This window comes from Triturus cristatus, chromosome 2_1, assembly GCF_964204655.1.
Source record: "Triturus cristatus chromosome 2_1, aTriCri1.1, whole genome shotgun sequence".
Classification (NCBI taxonomy): domain Eukaryota; kingdom Metazoa; phylum Chordata; class Amphibia; order Caudata; family Salamandridae; genus Triturus; species Triturus cristatus.
The window spans coordinates 269,795,622-269,819,078 of record NC_140581.1 but is presented as its reverse complement, the minus strand read 5'-3'; the positions used below and the strand labels follow the sequence as shown (position 1 = coordinate 269,819,078).

The window sequence follows — 23,457 nt, the reverse complement described above, 5'->3', positions numbered from 1 at the left end:
CAGAAATGTATCTCCCGGGAATAGATCGCTACCTCTATCCAATGCCCGTGCCTTTGCTCTTAATGCAATTGCTTTGTCCATTAACAGAGTTAACAGCGGGTTTCCTCCCAGTGGCATGGATGGGGCGTAAAGTTCCTTAAGCTTGGCTCTCTGCGCGATTCCTGTCCAAGCCCACCTCACGGTCTCCACCGATCTATTTCTAAATGTGGTCTCTTGTAGGGCTGATAGACAGCTGTGCTCAGAGGCATGGGGGCTACTTTATCTAGTTCTATCGCCACATGTGGCTGAAAAGGTGTTGGGTGTTGCCAGAAGTGCAAGTACTGCGCTTGTGCGCTACATGCATAGAGTTCGAAATCGGGAGCTCCCAGTCCTCCTTGAGCAAATGGTAAGGTCAGCATCTTCCAGGCAGCCCTAGGCTGTTTGCCCGCCCACACCAGATCTATCATATGGGATCTCAATTGCCGAAAAAAGTGTGTGTTCAATGGCATCGGAATGTTTACAAACAAATATAACAATTTGGGCAGGATTACCATCTTTATGATGGATATACAACCCATCAGTGATAGAGGGAGTTGTCTCCATCGCTTTATTTTGCTCTCTATCCAGTCCATCACTTTCCCATAGTTCGCAAGCCATATTTCCTGGAGTGATCTGCTTACCCATATTCCCAAATACTTAACTTCACCATCTGACCACTGAATAGAAAATTCTACGTCCACTGGAGTGGTTTCCTCTGTGAGTGGGAAGATCACCGATTTTGACCAGTTAATCTGGATTCCTGCGAGCCCACCATAGCGGACCATCTCTCTCATTACCGCTGTAAAGTTTTCCTTCGGGTTAGTGAGATATATTATCATATCGTCTGCATACATAGATATCAACAGTCCCCTGGACGTGAATCCTATGCTCCGCTGCGTATGGTGCTGGCGCAGCCGGGCCGCCAGTGGCTCAGTGGCAATGGCAAACAACAAGGGCGACAGTGGGCATCCCTGTCGAGTTCCCCGTGTTATGGCAAAAGGCTCTGACACTTGTCCATTAATCTTGACTCGTGCCATAGGGCCCGCATAGAGCAACTGTATTTGTCGGATGAATAGGGGGCTAAACCCTAAGCGGGGTAGCAGTGTAAACAGGAATCTCCACTCCAGCGAGTCAAATGCCTTTGTGGCGTCTAACAGTGTGGCTATTGCCTGAACATGTGGAGCCAGATAATGTAGCAGACCAAACAGCGTATGCAGATTATGGGCTGTTGAGCGGCCCAGTATAAAACCAGATTGGTCCGGCAGCATTATCTGCGGCAGCATAGGTTGCAGCCGGTTTGCTATAAGTTTCGCGTATACTTTTGCGTCTAAATTTATGCGGGATGGGGGCCGGTACGATTCAGGTGCAGTAGGATCTTTATCTGGCTTCAGCAGGGTGATAATGGTGGCCTCACGTAAGATGGGCGGGAGGACCCCTGTCTCCATCGCCTCCAGGTATACCTGCAGGAGGCGTGGCGCTATCACATCAGAAAATTCCTTATAAAAGGCTGCAGTCAGCCCGTCCGCTCCCGGAGCCTTACCCGCCGGCATGCTGCCTATCACTTGTTTAATATCTTCAACCGTGATGGGGAGCTCCATATACTGTCTAGCACTGTCACTAAACCACGCCAGCGCCACAGTGTCCAGATAGTCCACTATGTCAGACTGTGGAGTATTGGACTGGGAGGTATAGAGCTTCTCATAATATCTAGACATAGTAGTGAGGATTTTTGGCGGTGTTCTGACCCTTACACCGTCTTCTGTAGACAGTTCAGTTATGTAGTCAGCTCCCTTGGGCATTCTCAGTAGACCTGCTAACGTTTTCCCGGCTCTATCCCCTTCTCCATATCGTCGCACTTTGGCATGCTTGTGTAAATATGCTGTTTCCCTTTCCGCTTCCGCTTGGAATTCCGTCATTTTATTTCTGAGCTGCGCTACAATAGCCTGGGACGGGGCGTGCTCCCTGGCACGTTCAAGCTCACCTATCTCCCTCTCCAGTTTTTGTAATGTGTTACGAATATCTCCAAGTACCCCTTTCTTGAGCGCTATGCAGTCACCGCGTATCACCGCTTTAAACGCCTCCCAGACCACACCGTGGGATTCCACTGTACCCTCGTTAATTGTAAAGTACTCCTCTATCTTTCCCCGTAGTTCCTCGCGGAACACCTGGTCCAGTAGCGCCCCTGAAGGAAATCTCCAACTAAATGGGGTTATATAGGGATTTGGTACTTTAAGTGTCAGTTGTGCAGGCGCATGGTCCGAGAGAGTACGCGGGTGGTGAACCGCTTCAGTTACCCATGTGTGCATGTCTCTAGATAATAGCCAGTAGTCAAGCCGAGACCATGCGCCACGGTGGTGTGACACGCATGTTCCCTCTGTAACTGTTGGGTGTAACAATCTCCAGGAGTCCACCAGCTCTAGTTCAGACTTAATGTCTTGGAGCATTGCAGCTGCCCTCGGATGGTGTTCACGAGATGATCCACATCTATCCACCTCCTCCGAGAGGACCACGGTGAAATCCCCGCCCCATAACACCGCAGCAGTAGCCGATGACTGCACCAAGTGCCTAATATGTTGAAAGAAGGTTGGAGCATCAGTGTTAGGGCCATATGTGTTAATGATCACCATGGGCGTATTATATAGGGTGCCTTGCAGTAGTATATATCGTCCATCGCTATCTAACACTGTGCTTTGCGTGCGCCACTGCAGTTCCCTTCGTATAAGTATAGCCACCCCCCGGGAATAGTTGGAAAATCCGCAGTCCACCACCTCACCCCATCTGTTATGTCTAAGCATGCGTACCATATCTCCCGTTAGGTGTGTTTCTTGTAGTAGACAAATGTCCACTCCATGTCTAGCGAGGAAGGAGTGTACCAGTCTCGCCTTCCTACGGTCGTTAAGACCTCTTACATTCCACGTATGACATCTTAGGTGTGACATGTCGAGTATTTAGATGTAAAAGCTGGGCATATGACAAATGACACAACTCCCTCCATATCAGAAAATCTCAGAGTGCTACCCCAGGTATCAGACTCCACAACTATGTTAGCAATAAGCAGCAAGTAAGCAAATATACTTGTCAACAACAACAAACATCGAGGTGCACGTTTACCTTGTGGTATATGTTTCAGGGTAAGCGTTTCAACCCCCCCTTCCCACCCACACCAACCCCCCAATCAGGTTGTGAGACCCTCCCACCTAAACCCTTCAACTGTAAATAAGAGCAAAATATTAGGAACCCTAAGGGAATCATCCCAGGGGGAACGTGGGTCCGCCAACTTTACATCCCTGCACTCATGGCAGGGTGGCCGAGTATAGTGCTAACTGCCCCAAAACATAGAGCGTTTACATATCTATTTCAAGTCCCGACTGCGCTTCAAACAAAACAGAGGTACATAAACAGCTTAACATGAGCCAACATTGCAGTTTTATATGTGGATGGACCAAGCTCTGTCCACCTCCTTCTATATGTAATAGGACTTTCTATTGGATACTTATTTGCACATCCACCTCAGCCGTCCGGAGTCCTCAGTCATTGTCACTTAGATTGTTTGTCTCAGTAGGGGCCGACGGGCTGCCGCCCTGTCTCTGCTCCTTGGCAGGCGTCTTTGCATACGCCAAGGCTGCCTTCACATCAGTAAAAAATGTAGGCTTCCCGGGACCCTGGACTCTCAATTTGGGTGGGTAGATCAGTGAATATCTAGTGCCCATCTGTTGAAAAATCTTCTTGGCTGGCAGGAACTCCTTGCGGGCCGCCTGGACTTTTAGCGTGAAGTCAGGGTAGAGCGCAATATTGTTACCACTGTATTGTATGTCCCCTTCTTCTCGCGCCATTCTTAATATCGTGTCTCGATCCCTGTAATTTAGGATCCTTGCTAGGATGGGACGTGGTGGCGCTCCAGGCCGTGGCTTAGGCCCAGCGCTCTATGAGCCCTCTCCACCAAGAACATGGCAGATAAGGCGCTCCCGAAGAGGTCCTTCATCATGGTCTCTACGTATTTTTCCATATTTTGTATGTCCGTTGTTTCCGATAATCCCATGATACGTATGTTATTTCTTCTGGACCGGGCTTCCAAATCCTCGTTCTTCAGGGTGATGGCGTGCAGCACCCCGTCCATCTCGCGCAATTTCTTGTCCAGTTCCGTATGTCCCTCTTCGGTCTCCGCAACCCTGGTCTCCAGCGCTGTCATTCGGCCTTCCTGTTTGTCTACCCTTTGCGACATCCTGTCCAGTCTGTCCGCCAGGGAGTCCATCTTAGAGTCCAGGCCCTGGACACTGGATTTCAGATCTTTGAACATGGAGCGAATGTCCTCCATCGGTAGGAGCGCCGTGGTTGCATCCTCTGCTGGATTCTGCTGACTGGGTCCACCTTCAGGTGACTTGTTGGCTTTCTTTTCAAAGGTTATTTTTGGCTGACGTGTATCCGGTTTGCCCATCTTGGCTGGCATCTAGGGACTCGCAAAAGTGGGGGTCCGAGGCAGATCCACCTACCGCTCCGCTATCCGTCGCCCAACGCAGGAGAACTTTCTGCAGCGCAATACACCGAGCAGGCGGCAGGTGTCCGCCAACACCGGGCATGCGCTGCAGTCTACCCCGGAATGATGGGGTCTAATCGAGCCCGGTTGGGCAGCTACTCCGCAATCACAGATGGACAGGCCACGTTCAGCTGCAAATAACTCGACTGTTGTGCACTTAGCCCAGTATGCCCATTGGTATCGGCCACTCTCAGGCACCTCACTTCACTAGCACACACCCCGACCGACCACTCGTCCGAGGCATGTGGTGTATTTTTACACAGGCTACGCACTTTCTGCCCTAGTAGACCAGGGGGGGCTTCTGCGCAACATGATTTGGCCAACATCCATCACAGGCTACTTTCCGTCCAGTAGTAGAGGTCCAACAGCTCCGCTGCAGCGTGCACTGACTGTTTTACAGCCCCAGCTCACCGAGGGTGTAGGAACACTGTGCCCCCTCCACTAGCATGGCATGCAACAGCCAGGCCCGCTATCCTATGGCCAACCACAGGGGCCTCGTATGGCGCGCTGGTCACCTCCGCCCCGCTTTATGTACCTGCAGTGCCTTCGTGAATCCTCATCAAACCACAGCCTTCCCCCGCCCAAGCCGCAATCTTCGCCCCGCAGGCCCGTGATGCACTCTATCTGCAGGGTAGCTCGCACGGAGATCCTCCAGAGTCGCTGCCCACGGAGGGTTCCCAGCGAGATGGCGACGTCAGGCACCGGAGCGCAGCAGCGCTCTCTCTTCCCGCGGCGGTGTCTCCAGCGCGCTGGGTCTGCAGTTCATGTCAGGCAGCCTCCTTACCATGTGTGCGGCGCATCACACCACCCCCCACCACCACCGTCCCTGGGCTCACCACATATTCCAGGCGGTATCGCGCGGAGAGGCTCAGCCATCCGCCGTCGGCGCCATGCGTGTCGCGGTGAGGCTCCGAGGGATCCGACGAAGGTCCAATGCCAGGGCCACACTCAGGCAGCCAGAACGCTCCCCTCCACCTCGGGCTAGCACCTGCCGCACCCCGGCGTCCCCCCCACCGGTTCCAGCGTTCCGGGGCGGCAACCACTCGAGGTCCCGGCTTTGCCGTCCCGGAGTCGGAGAGGGCCGCGCCCGCCTCACCACAGACCTCCGCTATGCTGCATTCATTTCATGGGTCCCCGTACTTCGGCCACTTCCACAGGTCAGTCAGCTAACAGCCGGTGTGCGTTTGGGGCAGTATTGAAGATTAGTAAACAGATTAATTATACTCGGCCGGCGAAGCCGAGCTAATGCACAGCCATTCCGCAGCCCTGCGAAGCCACGCCCCGTCATTTGGCTTATGTTTGACATTGTTTTTCTCCCTTGCTCCATTCATGATTAAAGATTTGCTCAAACTCAAGCTTATTTTTGATTTCAAGGATGGACTGGAAGCAAAGCTAGATCCCTCTGATTCATATCTACTTTGGCGTTTGTTCTTTGCCAGTTCATGGAAGTTGTCTCTTCAGAGATCCTGTTCGTGTGGAGATGCTCTCCATTGAGAGCTGGAACAGTATCCTGTTATGACTGCACTGCTTATAGACTGCTTGTTGCATAGAAAGAGGCAGTAAGATGGCGCCTCGCTATTTTGTAGACACTGGATAATGTTGATTGGTGGTTTATGGAGGTGTGGTTCAAAGCCTCATGGGAAATTTAGGGTTTATAATGTTTTACTGTTTTTTGATTGGTTCAATGTCCTTAATTGAATCTAAAATTCTTGTTGCAAATGGTAGAAACTTTTCTAGGGCAAATACAGAACACTCCGGCCAATCCTGAAGCTGCTTTCAACAGCATGAGAGCAGTGTCAGGATGGGCCGCAGTGGAGACTGGGAGCCTGTGCCTGCGGAGGAGAGGAGCAGAGGAGCGCGACCAGCTGTAGGTACGTTTTGTTTTATTTATTTATTTTGTCGTCTCTCAACCCCTTTCCCTCCTCCCCTGCCACTCTTCTCCAACACCAGTATCTACTGCTGGACCGTTTCCCCTTGTTAAGTCTCTCAACATCATCTGCTTATAGGAAACCTGGCAAACGGAAATTTATTTTCAGGATGGGCTTTTCCTCCTTTTATAACCCTGCTATACTCTCCTCTTTTGGTAGGGCAAACAGTGGGCTGCTTACATTGATTGCACTTTTGTTTAGAAAGTCATGATTCCCTGATTGCCACTAATTCTTCTAAGTGTTTTGCTATTTTATTATGTTTCACACTCCATCAGAGGATGTTGGTTATTAATTTTTATAATGATAAGTTTGTTATTGTCAAATTCTTTTTATTGCATTAAAAAAAAAACAGAACAGACAATTATACAACTTGAGGGGCTCAACATAGTCTTGCCACAAGGAGAGCATTAGATAGCTAGAGATATAACACATCTTCTTCCCAAGTTCTCCGCAAAACCTTTACTAGAGTCAGGTGCTACTTCCCCCCATTAATAGTTTACATATGTCACATATCGACCCTATGTCACACAAAGCACCTTTGCAAATATTGACGAGAACTACCAGAATCAACAAAAATAAAAAGAAACCAACAAACATTTCCGTGCTACTTAATAGCTGCAGAGATCTTGGGAGAGTGTGAAGCGGGCAATGCTTAACCAAGGAAAGGTCTGGAGATCTCTCACTCCCAACAAGTGGGGGGGAGCTGGGAGAGGAGGGGCCAACGCCCCGAATACCCGCACCCCCTCTGGGGGGTCCCACGGATATTGGCTGCTCTAGGTTTGAAAGAGATGTAGGGCCCGCAGTCTAGGACCACATGCACAAAGTGGCAAACCTTCCGAGCGATACCCCACCAATGGGCTCCATACATAGTCAAACCTTTTACAGGAACTTGTCATGATGTCAGACTTCCGTTCCAGGGCCAGCGCCTGCCATAGCCGCGCCTGCCATTGTGTCAGGGAGGGGGCCTCTGGGTTCTTCCAGGCCGCAGCCACTGCCATTTTAGCCGTCCCCAAACATAGCCACATAATGAAACGATCTCCCATGGTTTGGTGCTTCAAGTTGGTATCCTGTAGCCCAAGTAGGACGTGCCCTATAGAGTCAGAGATTGGGTAGCCTAAAATCTGTCTAGTTTGGGAGTGGATCTTCTTAGAAAAGGGATGAATTGCAGGGCAGTCCCACCAGATGTGACGGAAGTCCCCCAGCAGCCCACATCCTTGCCAACACCAGTCTGTCATGTTCAGGAAAAGGGTATTTAGCTTCTGCGGTAGAAATACCAGTCATACATGAACTTGTAGGGGAATTCCCTTAAAACATAAAGCGATTGTATTTCGCGATGTCTTTATATAGGGAGCACCATTGTGTATCTGTTATGGGGATCTGTATGATGCCCTCATAAAAGCTATATGGCACAGGGGTTGAGAAAGGCCCGCCGACAGGAGGAGAGAATAGAGAAATGAGATGCATCCTTCAACCGTACCACCTGCCTGCCTGAATCTCCCTATAGGAAGCACATCTCTGGTCACACCCCTTCATATCCTAGGCTGTTGCACTCAGTGTTTCAACTGGAAGTAATGAAACTCGTCTGTGGGAGGGAGACGAAACGCGGAGACACAGTTCACAAAAGAGCGCACTTCCCCACGAACAAACATATCCAACAGCATTAGGCAGCCACCCTCCCTCCATTCATCAAAGGGGCCCTCCCATAACACAGGGGGGGGGGGGGGAGGCAGGATTATAATGAAGAGGGGTGGAGGGGGATGGGAAAGTCATCAATGGCAAGGATTTGGTGACAATATCCCAGGCTTTAAGAGCAGTAGCTGTAGGGATGCTAAGGTAGACATTCCTTGATCGGTACCGTTTCTGTTTCCAAGGAAGGTCCCATATGGTTCTCCCCGCCACCAGCCTATCCAGATGAAGCCAGTGTTTATCTGAGGCCCTGAAGGCCCATTCAGACAGGAAGCCGCGTTGGGCTGCTCTTGTAACGTCCTGGCTTTCTCGGGGTTGGGACAGACGACGGACCAGAGAAATGGAGGTTTAAGGATGATTTAATAAACAGATAAACAACTACAGACAACAAAGAATACCGGTACTGGAATCACCAGTTAAAGTACGATACCCATTCACAGCTCGTCTAACTGTCCTCCGCATGCACACCGGACCCGGTATGCTCCAACGGAGGGCACAGTGCTAAGCAGTGGCCGACAATGCCACTCGACCGCTGTGAAGGGTAGTTCCAAGGTTGTGGAATCTACGGGGGGCACGTGGGAGTCACCCGGCTGGGCTCTCTACCACCTGGGAACAGCCGCTCTACCAGTATCCCCCAGAGTACTGCCACAACACAAAGACGCTGGGAACACCTCCTAGTGTGCGTCTCTTGTATCCGGATTTAAGTGATGATACCCAAGGTGACGCAGAGAATGGATGGGAGCAGCCGCTCTACCTATCCCAGTTCTCCTACGAGTGTCGATGGCTAAGACGCGGAAACACCTCCTGGATAGCGTCTTAGCTATAAGCGTGTGTTTACCCAAGGAACGAGGGTTGGGAGCTTCGGCTCGCACCAACCTCGTTTTCTCCAAATTGTCAGGCCGTTGGGAGCTTCGGCTCTACCAACGGGACTTGTGCCCAATGACGTTGAATACGGCTCTCAGAACGGGACAGGACACGGGCAGGAAGCACACGCCAGCACCTCTCCTCCGCTCCTTAGAATGTTCCTTCCGCCGCTCAACTCACCAACAGGTCCGTGTACCTCAACCAGGTACTCCTGCAAAGATCAGAATATCCGACGCCGAGTCCCAGTGATCTTCTCCTTAAGTAGTACTCTCGGCGTTGTATAACCATGACTCTTGAGTTGCATAACATGAAAACTAGGCGTTACCCTTGGTGTTATGTAACCAGAACTCTTGAGTTGCATAACATGAAAACTAGGTGTTCCCCTTGGTGTTATGCAACCAGAACTCTTGAGTTGCATAACATGAAAACTAGGCGTTACCCTTGGTGTTATGTAACCAGAACTCTTGAGTTGCATAAGGCAATTGTTGCCGGAGGGCATTCTGGGAGTTGTAGTGCGCTCTCCTCCAAGCGCACCAGGTTCACGGAAGTGGCATCGTGGGAGGGAATCCATGTGCGGGAGGGGATTCCTGACAGCTCTATAGTAAAGGAGGAAATCTGGAAGGGCCAGCCCCCCTGCTAATCACCCTCTGGTCAATAAACAATGGGATAAACGAGCCATGCGGCCATAATGATAATTTTTAACAAAAATTAGCTCTTTGGAGTCCTTCTTGATTGTTTAGAAGGTTGCTTCCAAGATGTTTCTTTCCATTATAATCTTTGGGGGTTTTAATATGTGTTTATGTAAGATTCATTGGTTTTTCACCGATATTGGATTCTACACTTGATTGCACACCACAGTTTTATCACTCCCAATGGATTATATTTCTGTCCCACTTTATGCTCTTGTGAAGAACTTCGAAGTTGGGAGTAGTAGTTTTAGCAATCGTAATCAACTCTAAATTTCTTGTAATTAGGTTTCCGGAAAACAACTGTAAACAAAAAGAACGTACGGCTGACCACAGTTAAGCACACCAAATCCAAAATCAATACATAAATTTTAAGAAGGTGCAAAAACACGTCCAGAGCATGCCGTACTTTTGCTCTACTGGAAACCCAGATATACAAACTTTTTACACAAAGACGGTGCACCAAGGAAAAAAGTCTTTTCGATAAGTCCAATTTGTTGTTCTTTTATTTCCATTCAATTTCTCAAAAAACAGACTCAGCCAACGCGTTTCGTTCTCTACGAACTTCGTCAGGGCATGGATTATCTCCAAGGAGCGGCCACCATATATTCCAAGAGAAACACTGCCGTCCTTCAAGTGTAATATGAATATATATGACCTCTGCAACTGTAGAGGTTCTTATTAGGATATCACCAGCTAATCCAATATTCAATTAGTCAAGTCCCCTTTATGTCCGGTTTATGTATTTCACGAAAAAAGGTTAAACGACCTTGTTGTCGTATATTTATGCCCACAGTACAGGCTCCATCATTCTTTCAAAGAAGGGGGCGCTATCTCGTGTCACCAGCGAAACCGGCAGTGTTTCTCTTGGAATATATGGTGGCCGCTCCTTGGAGATAATCCATGCCCTGACGAAGTTCGTAGAGAACGAAACGCGTTGGCTGAGTCTGTTTTTTGAGAAATTGAATGGAAATAAAAGAACAACAAATTGGACTTATCGAAAAGACTTTTTTCCTTGGTGCACCGTCTTTGTGTAAAAGGTTTCCGGAAAACAAATTCAGATTCCCTCTTTCAAGAGGTCTGAAGGAAGCCATGATCAGGGTAGTAAACTCCTTTGGACTAGTATAATACCTGCCAATTTCGGTGGACTGTCAAGACCACTCGCCTAAAGAGCAGTGGCGTAACAAAACTTGAGGAGGCTCCCCTGCAATGTAAGTAGAGGACCCACCCTCAGGCCTCACTCAGGAGCTCTCATGCCAAGGTACTGTTGTGAGGGGGCCTTTGTTATGCCCCTGCTAAAGAGCAGGACTTCTGAGGGAGCAACAATTGTCGGATCAATCCCTTGGAGGAGAACCCTTAGCGCACTCTGATTGTTATTGTTTCCTGGCAATAGCTTCCCAATGGACTTGAGTGTGGGATGAGAGAAAAGGCTTTAAAGTGCTAAATTGATGGTCAATGTTGTCTGTCACTTAAATGCTGCCGTGAAATTGACCAGGTTCTTCGAGTGCTTTCTATTGTGTCTCCATTTCCTTCCTTGGTTGACTTCCTTTCAGTCTTTCAAAAGCTTTTGACGCTCAATGGATGATCCTTTTTTCAAAATCAAGGCTCTCAAGAGTTCTTCGTGGGAGTAATCCTCCCATACAATTTTTGTAACTCTCTTTGTGGGCCTTGCATAACAATGGAAGTTTATTGCAAAGTAAAATGGCTTCCTGCAAAACAACTTCTGTCTGATAATCTCCACAGGAAGGTATGAGTTCATTTGAGTAAAGCAACTCCAAATTAGTTCTACATGGGCTTTTCTCTCAAAGGTCTAGCAAGGTACATATTAACTGTCTTAATTATGGTTGAGTTTGTGCACTACCCTGCGTTGCTTTGATTTGTTTTCTGTGGTGTTATAATCCTCTCTCTTTTTTTTGGAAGGCGGAGGCATGAACGTCTTTTAGGGTGTTGCAGCTGCAACCCCTGGCTTACCCCTTGAATTCCCTGGCACTGCCTTTGCGACCCCTGGTCTCATAGGTGGCAAAAGCAGTGCCAGGAATACAGGGGCAGCTTCAATCTCCTAATTTTTTTGTCCATAGTTTATTACACTAATAGCGAATAATATTTTACTAATCACTATTAGTGTAATAAAGAATAGAGTACAATTAGTTGGAATATGACCCTCCCTGGTAGCTGAGGTAAGTAAGAAATGTTTTTAAATGTATTTTCAGTGTGTGCTTATGGGTGGGAGTATGTTTATGTGAGAGCGAGTGCGTGGCTGTGGGAATGTGTGTGTGAGTGAAGGTAAAGGTAAAATGGCTCATGATGTCACTACTGCTACCCCTGGCATTTTGGTGAATTGACACTCATGGGCGGAGGTCGATGGGATACCTAATTGTTGCTGCATGAAGGTGCAGAGAGCAGCACAGAATGGGAGCCAAAGGCCCTCTGCGGACGAAGGATCTTCTTTTAAGAGGAATAGAATTGTCAGGTAAGTCTTTAATTGGGTGGATCTTATTTATTAGTGGGAGACACAACAAGTACCTTCTCAGTGGAATCCTTACAGCCAAGCACCAGTTTTGAGAAGATGGCAAGCTGTTTCAAGTACCATGCCCTAAAGACAGCGGCCCTAACATGTGACGTGCTCAAAACTTGTGAAATTTGAAGCACATTGCTTTTTAGTAATTGGAAGGTCATGATCACTACATGGACCAAAGGGAAGCCTACATATGTCAGGGCGAGGGGCTGAGGAGCATGAATTGAGAGCACAGATGCAGGGACATAGCATGAGAGTGGAGCTGCTAGCTGAGGGCATGGTGAAAACCAGAACTGCTTGTTGGGGTCGTTGGTGGCATGTTAACAAACAGAGCATATTATGACAAGGACTCATTTTCTTATTGCATTTTAGATTTGTTTCATCTGCCATAATCTGGCATCTGCTCCCCATGTGGGAATTAAATGTTTTAATGTTATTAATTCGTATACTTATATTCACCCTGAATTGTTGCTTAAGCCTAACTAAGGGGCCGTTTACGATTCGGCCTATAAAGGCTCAGACTGGCGGGCTGCATCGTAATGGGCCAGTCCGTTTCCTCTCTGACCGCTTCATTTTGATGGAGGCAGTTGGAAAGGAAACTGGCCAGTCCTTTTGGCTGGCTTCCGACGGGCTCTGAGAGGCCATCCGATATTCGGAATCCACCCTGTAATCCCAAGGGCGGCTCTTTCCGCCCTTGAGATCAGAGTTTCCGACATGGTTTCCATGCCGGTCTGTCCGACATGGAAACCATGTTGGAAAGCGTGTTAGGGGCCCCTGGCAGGGCCCCTTTTGGTGCATGGCCTCTGGTTGGAGGCCAAGGAGGCACCTATGGTGCCACCCTGTTGATCCCTGCACCTTGTGGCAGGCACCTTGAGGTACCTGCCACGGACTGCAGGGATGAACTGCACCTTTCATTTCACTATGGGAGCATGCATTACGGCCGGTTTACGACTGTAATGTATGCTCCCATAGTGAAATATAGGAATGCGACCGAACACTGTTTGGTTGTATCCTAATGGGGTGGTCGGGACCGCCGATCGGGTGTCGGTCGGTCCCATGACCGAGTCGGTGTCGGGTGGAAGTGATTTCGCCCAACATCGTAATGAGCCCCTTAATTGTGAAATCAGATGTTGTGAAGAGCAGATTGGCATTTTTAAACCACTAAGCAATTCTCAGGGAACATGTCGAAGAGCACAAATCCTCTCCACGGTCAGATCTTTTATCGTTTTAAAAATGATATCCACGATTGAAACTTACTTGATACTCGTATCAAATAATCAACATTGTTTTTTTTTTACTTGATTTAGGATACATTTACTACAGTGTTTTTTTATTTGTCCCCAAATGTTGGTAGCATTCCCCTCCCCTTAGTCCCTGAGATTCTTTTTCTCCTCAGAATACTTTCCACTTTTTTATGTTTTGAAGGTTTACAATCGGCGTGGAAGAGGTATCTCATATCGTTACTTAAGCAATTAGGGTTTCATACAGGTTAGACTGGCTTTAATTATTTCAGATGCCACTGGACTTGCATACCTGTGCAGCTGTTTCTAGTTTTTCACCATTTGCTGTAAATGTGAGATCTCTTTTATGTGTTTAATCTTTGTTTGGATTGTGCAAATCATTCTCATCAGCCAGTTATTTTATTGGATGATTTTTTACTTTTATTGTTTTTTAACCCTTGTGATGATGGATGACCAATATGTATGATTTTGGTATTATTTTTATCTTTTATGGTTTTAGAAAACTAAAACCGAATAAAGATTGAGTGATTGATTGATTGAGTGATTGATTGATTGATGGATTGACTAAAAGCATTTTCATCCTTCGGACCGGAGGACCTCTGGAATAAACATGCAGATATAAATTTTATTTGATAGTTAATTAAAACCATTCAAATAGTTTTAAAAACATGCACTCCTCAATGCCTATGATACCATTTAGACAATAGGATAATTAACAAAACATGTTTGCATCTCTCTCGGGACAACATTTAAAAGTTTCACAAGCATGGTAAATTAAATCTTAAGCTTCTAAGCCCCTCAACGGAGGGCATTCGACGAGTAATGCAAGCCAAGCTAATTCCAACACTGAGCTATGGCCATCTTTCTTTCCCTGGCCTGTTGACCGACAAATTGGAGCGCCTGCACATCATGGCTTTAAGAAAGGTTTTTAAGCTTTCATACTCAACAAGGTGCACACTGATTCGCCTAGAGTTCAATATTCCAGCAAGGGACATAGAATGTAAAAACGATATAGTTAAATTTTATTATCATGTGATTAAGGCAGGTCCTAGTACAATCAGGAAAGCACTACAAATAGTCTTCACCGACAACACTTGTCGCGGGGCAAGGTACCTCTTGATGGCCAGCAAGACATTGGGTCTGCCAGCTGATCTCCTAATGGACACACAATTAACAATGGCCGGCCTAAAACACCTGCTAAAAAAGCAGGGAAAGATAACTTCAAGATAGCAGGATCTCGAACAGATCAGATCTATCTGTGGCGCAGAGTGCCTTGTCTACTCACACAAAGCTATCTCATGTCAACCATACCTGAAAGCAGGATTGGGAAGGCAAGCCCTACAGAATGTACTGAGGACTAGGCTCCTAAACTTACCAATACAGGATTACAGGGCTCACTTGAAAAATACACCATCAAGAAGCCGTGGATGTCGCTTGTGCCAATATCATATAGAATCTGCTGAGCACGTTATCTACTGTTGTCCAGTTCTTTTACGCCCGAGGCGCCTAAATTTAAGAAATATGTTCATTCAAAATGGGGTACGATCATGCAAGGAGGCTCTTATGTTCATCTACACCACTACAGTGCCGATGGAGCTTGCACGAATTGGGAAGTTCTATGCAGTAGTTGGAATGACTCTGCGATCAACGCAAGAACTGATGATGACAGCAAAATAATACACGAGCCACCACGACTCCGCACTTCGCCCATTCGCACTATTATTCATCATTTAACACTGTATGGATCGCTTTGGGAGGTGCACTGTCCCTCAACTTATCCCTCATGCGTATGTATATAAAAATCACATGCATGCTTCTATGACACTCTTCCGCATGCTCATGCACTCATGCCTCTCAGTCCTATTCGGTGACGTTGCTCCGTCTTCTTTTTAAGCCCTTTCAGTTCTATCATAGCTCACATAGGTTCCATTCCATCCGTCTGCCTGGGCACGAAATAATCACACTTATGCCTGCATGACATCGTATTGCACGTGTACGCTCCCATGCCTTTTAGTCTTGCTCCTTTTTTCTGCTGCATTTCTTTTTCCTTTTCAGAATTTTTTAGACCTTTTAACCAACCAAATGCACTTATTTATGATGTAACATGTATTGTATTTGTAAATGATTTTAGGTAATCATAAAATAAAGAATTACGACTGGGCAAGCATGGTACGTATAAAATACCATGTCTCCTCAGCACCTCAGAGGTCCAAAGATCAAGTCACCACCACCTACCTGGATATATCAACGTTTAGAAACAATGATGAAGAATTAAAGTGCATATGTGCTTGTTTCATCTAAAGAAACAAAGTCTATATGGCCAGAAAACATTTTTAAAAAATAGGTTAGGATAAGTCAATTCTTAATAAAATATCATGTGCTGGTAAATTATATATGGGTGCTCTGGGCGGGAATCAGCACCAGCTCATCTCTGGAGGGGCTGTAAGAACACATGGGGGCAACTGTAAAGTGCGGAATGTGTAGGGCATGAATACTTTTTATAATGAGCCAGTTATTTCTTCCAAGGCTATCGGACTATCTAATCTTGCAGCTGCAGTATCCATTAACTTCACAAAGCGGGCAGTAAGTCTGCTCTCACTGTCCTGGAAGCAATGGTTAATGGCCTCCTGACAAACCCCAATGTTGAGTTCTCTAAATATTGGTTATAGTCAGTAGCGTCTCTCCCACTCAAAGCTGGGGCAAGTGCATAGTATGTGGGCCAGAAATTCCTTTGGGAAAGGGCAGAACGAGCAGCAAATGCCAGCCCGTGGATAATTCCAGCTTTTAGCCACTTCTGCATCGAAGAGAACCATCCATAATCGTAAAATCTTTATTTATAATTAAGTGATATGTGGAGTGATATATGGACATTCAATTGAAGAGTCACAAGGTATTTATTTGCTGACAGCTTTTTTACAGTTTTTCCCAAAATAATATATTTAAATCCAGTGGATGGATCAATTCGAGCTCTTCCGAACTCTTCTGCAATAGCATCTTCCAGATTCAACAGCTCTTTGCCCAGATGATGTGTAAGACTGCCGGCTTCGGAATTCTTGATTTAATTCAAAATTTCAATAATGTGGCCCTCTGTACCAATGTCTGTTCTATGATGCTGAAATCCAATCTTATCTGGGGGCGTTTCGTGGAATTTGGGAGTCTCAAAAGTTGTCGAAAGAGTCTGGATGGATTCTTGTTTAACCAATCTCTGAATTTATCTGGGAATACTTTGAGAACCTAATTCAGAGATGGTAGAAATGTAGTTTTGATAACTTGCAGTAGTGTTTTAGAGAGAAGGGTCTGTGATGTTGCTCACTATTTTGGAAAGCCCAACCGCTATCCCTGAAGCACATTTTTTTGTAGGGCAGCCATTTGAGTGCAGTGTGCGCCGGAAGATTGAAATGCTATGCCCAGGTATTGTAGGAATTGAACATATTAATTCTGTTCTCTCCTAGTTTTCATAACCAATGATGCAGCTTGCGGATCCTGGTGTACGTGACAATTTTTGTTTTTTCTGGATTTATTTCTAATTTCTAATTAATTTCACTTGCAATAAATTGACAATTTATTGAGGGAGGATTGGGGCCCAATTGCAGAGAACTCCAATAGTACTGTATCATCTGTGTATTGTATCGTGTGCGGGGTTTGGCCGTTAAGCCTTGGTGGGCAAGATTGTTGAATATTTAGAGCAGACTCACTTTCACCTGTGAATAAATTAAAGAGAATTGGGGCCAGAACGCCGCTGTTTTAGCCCTTTATCGATACACATTCTCTTAGAGAGAGTACCTTCATTATTGAGTCCGACTTAAACCTAATTATTGGAGTACAAACACCATCTACCTCCCCTAAAAAATGTCTACCTCACCCTTTTCTCAACACACCTCTCTCCAACCCACTTCTCTCTCCCACTCTCCGCGCCAACCTCTCCATCTATAACTCTTTACCCGCTTTTTTTACCTAAACAGTCTCACTACACCTCGCTTCTCTGTTTTCATCTCACTCTCTCTAGCTGTCTTCTGTGTAGTACACCTTTCTCTCAAACTCATCTTTCTCTTGATCTCACTACTCTCACTTTCTCTCTGTACTTGAACATTCTCTACGTGTCTCTCAGCCCTCTCTCTACTTTGCTCTCTCAAACCATCATGTCTTTATACCTAATTTCTCTCTATATTTCAAAACTCTAACTACTTTACTTCTTTCTATCCCACCTTTGTCTCTCCCTCCCTAATCTCCCAATTTACCCCACCATTTTTGCTACTTTGCCTCTCCACGTCTTCTCTTTCTATCTATTCTATTTTTACTCGCTACCTACCCTTTCCTACCTCTTTTATTCTGTCTTCACACTTTCTCTCTCTTATCTATTGAACCTTCTCCTCTATTTAAATGTAACTTCTCCTCCCTGATTCTTTCACTACTTTTCTTTATACATCTATCTACCTCACATACCGCTACATCTCTATGTACCTCACAACTCACTTTCTCCCTATATGTCTGCATTAACGTCCCCTCTCTTTTCTCTACCTTGCCTCTGATTCTCTAACGTTTCTCATTACATCTCATCCCTGTTTCTACCCTTCAACACTTTCTCTCTACGTCACTAATCTCTTGATCTAAGATGTGTTTTTATGCCGCTGATCCTTTCCTTTCCTCACCACTCTTCCCTACCTTGCATTTCTCTATACTTCTCTCATCTTTTGTAGTGCTCCATCCTTTTCCCTATTTTAGCTCCCTCTAAAACCTTGCAATCCATCTCTGATCTTTACCTTATCTTTATCCATAACTTCTGTCTCCCTAACCTCTTTCATTAGTACATACTCTTGACACCTCTTTCCAACTCCTGCCTCCCTCCGCCTACAGTTTCATTTAGCAAAGTCAGAGGCTGTTTTCTAACCTATGAAGTGCACACAAAGAATGAGGAGATGGAGAAAGCACTGGAAACGAATTAAGGAGAAAATGATCAGATTTAACCCAATGAAACAGTGGCAATCCTTGAACAAGTGCATTTAGTTTCACTGTTGCAAAGAGAATGCCAGTTGTGAAGGTGGACTTATTTATGATTATGGCTATTTGGCAACTAAATCTACATTTCCAGTCACTATGTGCGTATGCCTTGTTTTAGTGTTATGTTCAAGTCCACTAAACACCCACCACACCATCCTTACTATGCCTACAATGGGATCAACAAGCTAGTCAGACACTGATTATTTTCATAAACTATTGCTCTTGCAAAACAAAAGAAATTAGCATAGAAAGAAAAGACTTTAAGTTTTATTTTGCTACCCAGACACTATTCCGACCACAACACAGGCACCCTTGCGTCATAGCATGAGCATTCCTGTGTTAGGGCTAGGCAGCCAGAACTACACCAGTGCTACGAGAGAGCAACACTGCAGTACATCTTAGTAGATATAGTGCATTTGTGATCTTTCCCTTTCATGCAATGCAGCAAATTCCCTTGCTGTGTTGCGTTGCTCAAAATTGGGTAAACCTGGCCATAGGTGAGATCTGCCTCTTCTACTAACTAGTTGTAAAGCAGTGGTTTAACCTACTATATTTTAGAGGCTGTGTTACACAAACTCCTTTTTTTTAATTGTCTGGCTGTCATTTTCATATACTACAGGGAAAGGTAAAACGTTGTGGTAATTCCTCTTAGTACTGGGTTGTATAATCCATATATCACCACATATTAAATCCCTGCACTAGCACCCAATAAGTTAAAGGTCAATATGTAGTCCTTTGTGTCTAGTCCACAGAGCAGTTAATGAAGAAGGTCCCTTAATTCTAAAAGCCAAGTTTAGGCTATAGAAACTCAAGAGTGAACTCTTGAGTTCTGAGTGGTAGGACAGTTAGTACTCCACATGCAAATAGTAGCATTATCTTTATTCTGCTAACTATAGCATGCTTATAGCTGGACAAATCTAATCTTTGCACAGAAGCCCCTTCTTTTTGTGTCCACCTGTTTCTGTGCATCTTTTACCATTTATATTCTTTCATGTTAAAGCTCTCTCTCCATTGTGGATGGTGTAGTGAGTACAACTTCAGGATAGCTGTCCCTTGAGTTGGAATGTTACAAACATAATCTATTATACCAGAACAGGCCAAAAACCTCACCTCCTTTTACAAGACAATGTTCACAAAGAAATCATGCAACACAAATCCGTCAAGATCGAGAACACAGAAAAGAGAAGCAAAACTAATTCTACTCATCTCACATCATTTTCCTCACATGCCCACAACCTGAGGCTCCGATAAGGAAAAGGACAGCACCTTGTATACCAAGTTCCTCCATGCCCATACAGCGGACAAACAATCATGCAAACCCTTCCTTCATTGGCCATGAAATCACCTTAGAAGGAAATCTCATCTCATGCTTTCATGTTTGGAGGCAGATCACAGTCCTACACTCTATTCTCGTACAAGTACTCAAATTACCACACTAGGAACTCCATCTTCTCAGACACTGATGGCAGGAATGCATCTGTACACCCTTCCACTGCACTGTTTATCCCTATCACATTATGGGGAACAGCATCACACACATTCATAGAAGGGTGCTTCTATACACCAACTTCCTGCATGTCACCCGCTCACCACCACATTCCTGACACACTTCACTGACCTGATCATCCTCTCTAGACAGAGGGAACCTAATCTCAAACATTCAGCATAGCATGCGTTTAACACCACTATTCTGGAGGGGTCATACTTTTACCACTCATCTCATGGCAGACTGCATCTATGCACCAACTTCCTTCGCTCATCATCCCATCACCACATGGAGACCTCATCTCACACATGCAGGGTAGGCTGCGTCTATGGATTTTATTGCCGCACTAGTTCTCCTATCACCACACATGGATCCTCAACTGAATAAGTCAACGTGCTGATGAGCTCAGTGAATATATGCGCACTGCGCACAACCACAAAATCCTTTCTAAAATATTTATCACTATTCTGCTAGATATTAACCACACTACAGTCTTTATTCTTGAAAAATCTATTGCTGCATATTTCTCAATGCTGTAACATCATCTATAAAATATAATAGTAGCTATTATCAACCGTTACACTCCAGTTGATCGTTAATATAGCCAAGTAAGCATACATTGGTTTATATAATATTTCAATATTATATCCCTTGAATTGTTTTACTGCTTTCTGTTACCTTGCCTCTAAAAATGTTTTTTGGTGTTCATCAAATATTATTTTGAGTGGTGTTTCAGATTCCTCTCCTGCCGACCAAGTCATAATTCTATAGCTGCTGGCTGATTTGTGATCATGTTTGCTTGCACCTAAAATACAAAAAGTGATCATAATTTGTAAGAATTTGTCCTCAAATATGAAAAAATGAAAACAACAGAAATATAATTCGCAAATCTAAAAGTTAATGTTTTGTATCATCAATAAAAGTTCAACTACACATCGAAATAACCAGGCGTTAAGGGGAGAATCCTGCCACAATCAATCAGCGCAAAAATGACCCACCATTAAAGAATAGCATGTGCCACATGGTGTAAGAAGCATCAAAGTAAAGGGGCGAAATGTGAAGCTGTTGATTGTACTATACATCTACAGCAGTACGCAATAGCAGAAAACAGTGCTAAATTGTCCCAATAATCAACTTAGGCAAAATAAAGACAGAATTGCATTGAATAGTCAGAATAACTTTCTTCAGCTATATACAACAAGAGCTGCATTTGTTGGGCGTCGGCTCCCCATGACTCATCTTGTTGCCCAGCTGTTCCACGTGATTAGTGTTTGGCCACAGAGCCTGGTGGTCTTGCTTACCTGGTACTATTAGCCTTGTCTTCAACCCCTGTTCAATGATGCTTCACTGCGGTCCTTGCGGGCAGGGGTTGGGGGTCTGTTCACCTCACACTAGCCCCTGTCCATAACATGCAGGGCGCAGTGAAATCCTGGGATTGGCTATTAGGGTTGATGCTACTCCATGCCTCAGCCAAATACAAGGTGGACAACAAAAGAGTAGCGAGCAACCATCGACTCCTCTACTTTATGCTACACATCTCCTTCTTCCTGCCGGAGGTCTTACTGGACATTCATTATAAAAGGAACCTCAGCTCTAGAGTGGCATCTTGCCTCAAAATACCAAGATACAAGAAAAAAGCCATGGGTGGCACATCCTTCTCTTTTCAAGCAGCCAAACTATGGAATACTTTACACCCCAACATAAGATCCACCAATAACCACCTTATCTTCAGAAAACTACTCAAGAATTGGCTCTTCCCCACATAAGCACCATATACAAACACAAGTATACAGCATATCTCTTGGTATATACGCATTTATTTGTACTATAGATATGTACCTGTATATGTGCATTGCTTTGTATAAACGTGTAGAATAAATATGATTCTAAAAAAATATATATATGTAGATAGTCATTAGTTCTGCGAAACAGATGTACATATTACTGATAGTAACATGCATATAAGTGACTACATAAAAAAGTTAATCTTTCATCATAACTACCTACAAATGCTTCACTATTGAATTACACAAAATATATACAACACTTGAAAGCCAGAGTTTATTTAATGTATCTTTAATCTACATATATTTACTTCCTTTATGCATTTATATGCCTTCCATGTACTTATGGATCTATATATTTATTACTTTTCTTCGAATTCAGCATATCCAATGCACTACCCTATCTCTCATCCTATACGTCTCTCAATTTATCCTCCCCCTCAACTCTCTGACTCATTTCAAACCTCTTTTGACTACTCTTTCCAATGCACTACCCTATTTCTTACCCTATACCTCTATCAATATATCCCCTATCTACGCCTCATCCCAAACCCCATACCACTACTAAGATTCCCAAAATAACTCATTCTAAAGTCTTCCCTACTCTACCCCTCCTTCCATCATCTCATACCTATTTTACTATTCTGGTCTCCCAAAACAAGACTTTCCAAACCCTTCCTTCTAACTCTTCCCCCTCCACACCCCTTTTTCTCATCCCAAGCCTCCTCCTACTGCTATGACTTCCAAAACAACAACAAAATATCTAAATCCTTCCCTCTTCTATCCTTCCACTATCCTTTTCAATCCAAAAAAGCAGACTAACATGTCCACCTCTCAAATTAATCCCTTATTTCACTATACTAATTCACCACTAATCCTTTATGGGTTCCGGAGTATCGTGCTACTCGGCAAAAAAGAGCTTCAACACCTCATCGGAGGTAGCAAGAGCTATATAAATGCAAACCTTTTTCCGTCTTCTATTCCTCTGCTATCCTTCTCAATCCAAATAACTGACTAACATATCCACCACTCAAATTACTTTCATATTTCACTATACTAATTCATCACTAATCCTTTATGGGTTTCTGAGTAGCGTGCTACTTGCCGAAAATGTGTTTCAACCCCCCCTCAGGGGTAGCAAGCGCTGTATAAATGTAATTACAATACAATACAATGTAAGGAGCTGAGTATCTATCAGTAGTGTATGTCAGAGCAGCCAGGAAGTAGTGTTACCTTTGGTTCGTAACCCCTACTATATTTTCGTCTTTTTACCTTTACAGGTTTTTTTCAGCAGTTTTCTGGATTCTTCTTCTGAAGACCTTTTTTCCAGATTATCGAAGGTTCTGTTTAGTTTAAGTTAGGCTGTTCTGTGCCTGGTCTATTTACCCATATCTTCCTAGCTCCTGTTCTTGCCATTGATGGAGCAAGGACTCGTATAAAAGAGACTTGCCTGGATGCAATCTTCTCAGATAACTCGTAACACTGTAATAACTGCGCATACCTCAACTACATCTACGTAGTAATGACGTGCCTATGCTTTGGAGGGAAATCTTTGCAGCTGCGCAAGCACTTTCAAAATGACCGCTTGGAACTCACATGTTAATGCGCATGCTTTTGCTGAAACTAAACCCTGCAAATGTAATAAAATGCGAATGCGAAAGATTTATATAAGTAAAGGGGGTTAGAGTAGAGATAGGTGGTATAGAGTGAAATCATT

At 44.9% G+C, this 23,457-nt stretch overlaps 1 protein-coding gene across 1 annotated transcript in view; it reads right to left on the bottom strand.

Moving 5' to 3' along the window:
* LOC146864085 (UDP-glycosyltransferase 3A1-like) overlaps positions 1 to 23,457 on the bottom strand; it is a 282,339-nt gene that overhangs the window by 106,442 nt on the left and 152,440 nt on the right. The window contains exon 3 of the mRNA XM_085640711.1: positions 20,635 to 20,761. Coding sequence (XP_085496837.1) covers positions 20,635 to 20,761 — 127 coding nt within the window. The remainder of the gene's footprint in view (positions 1 to 20,634; positions 20,762 to 23,457) is intronic.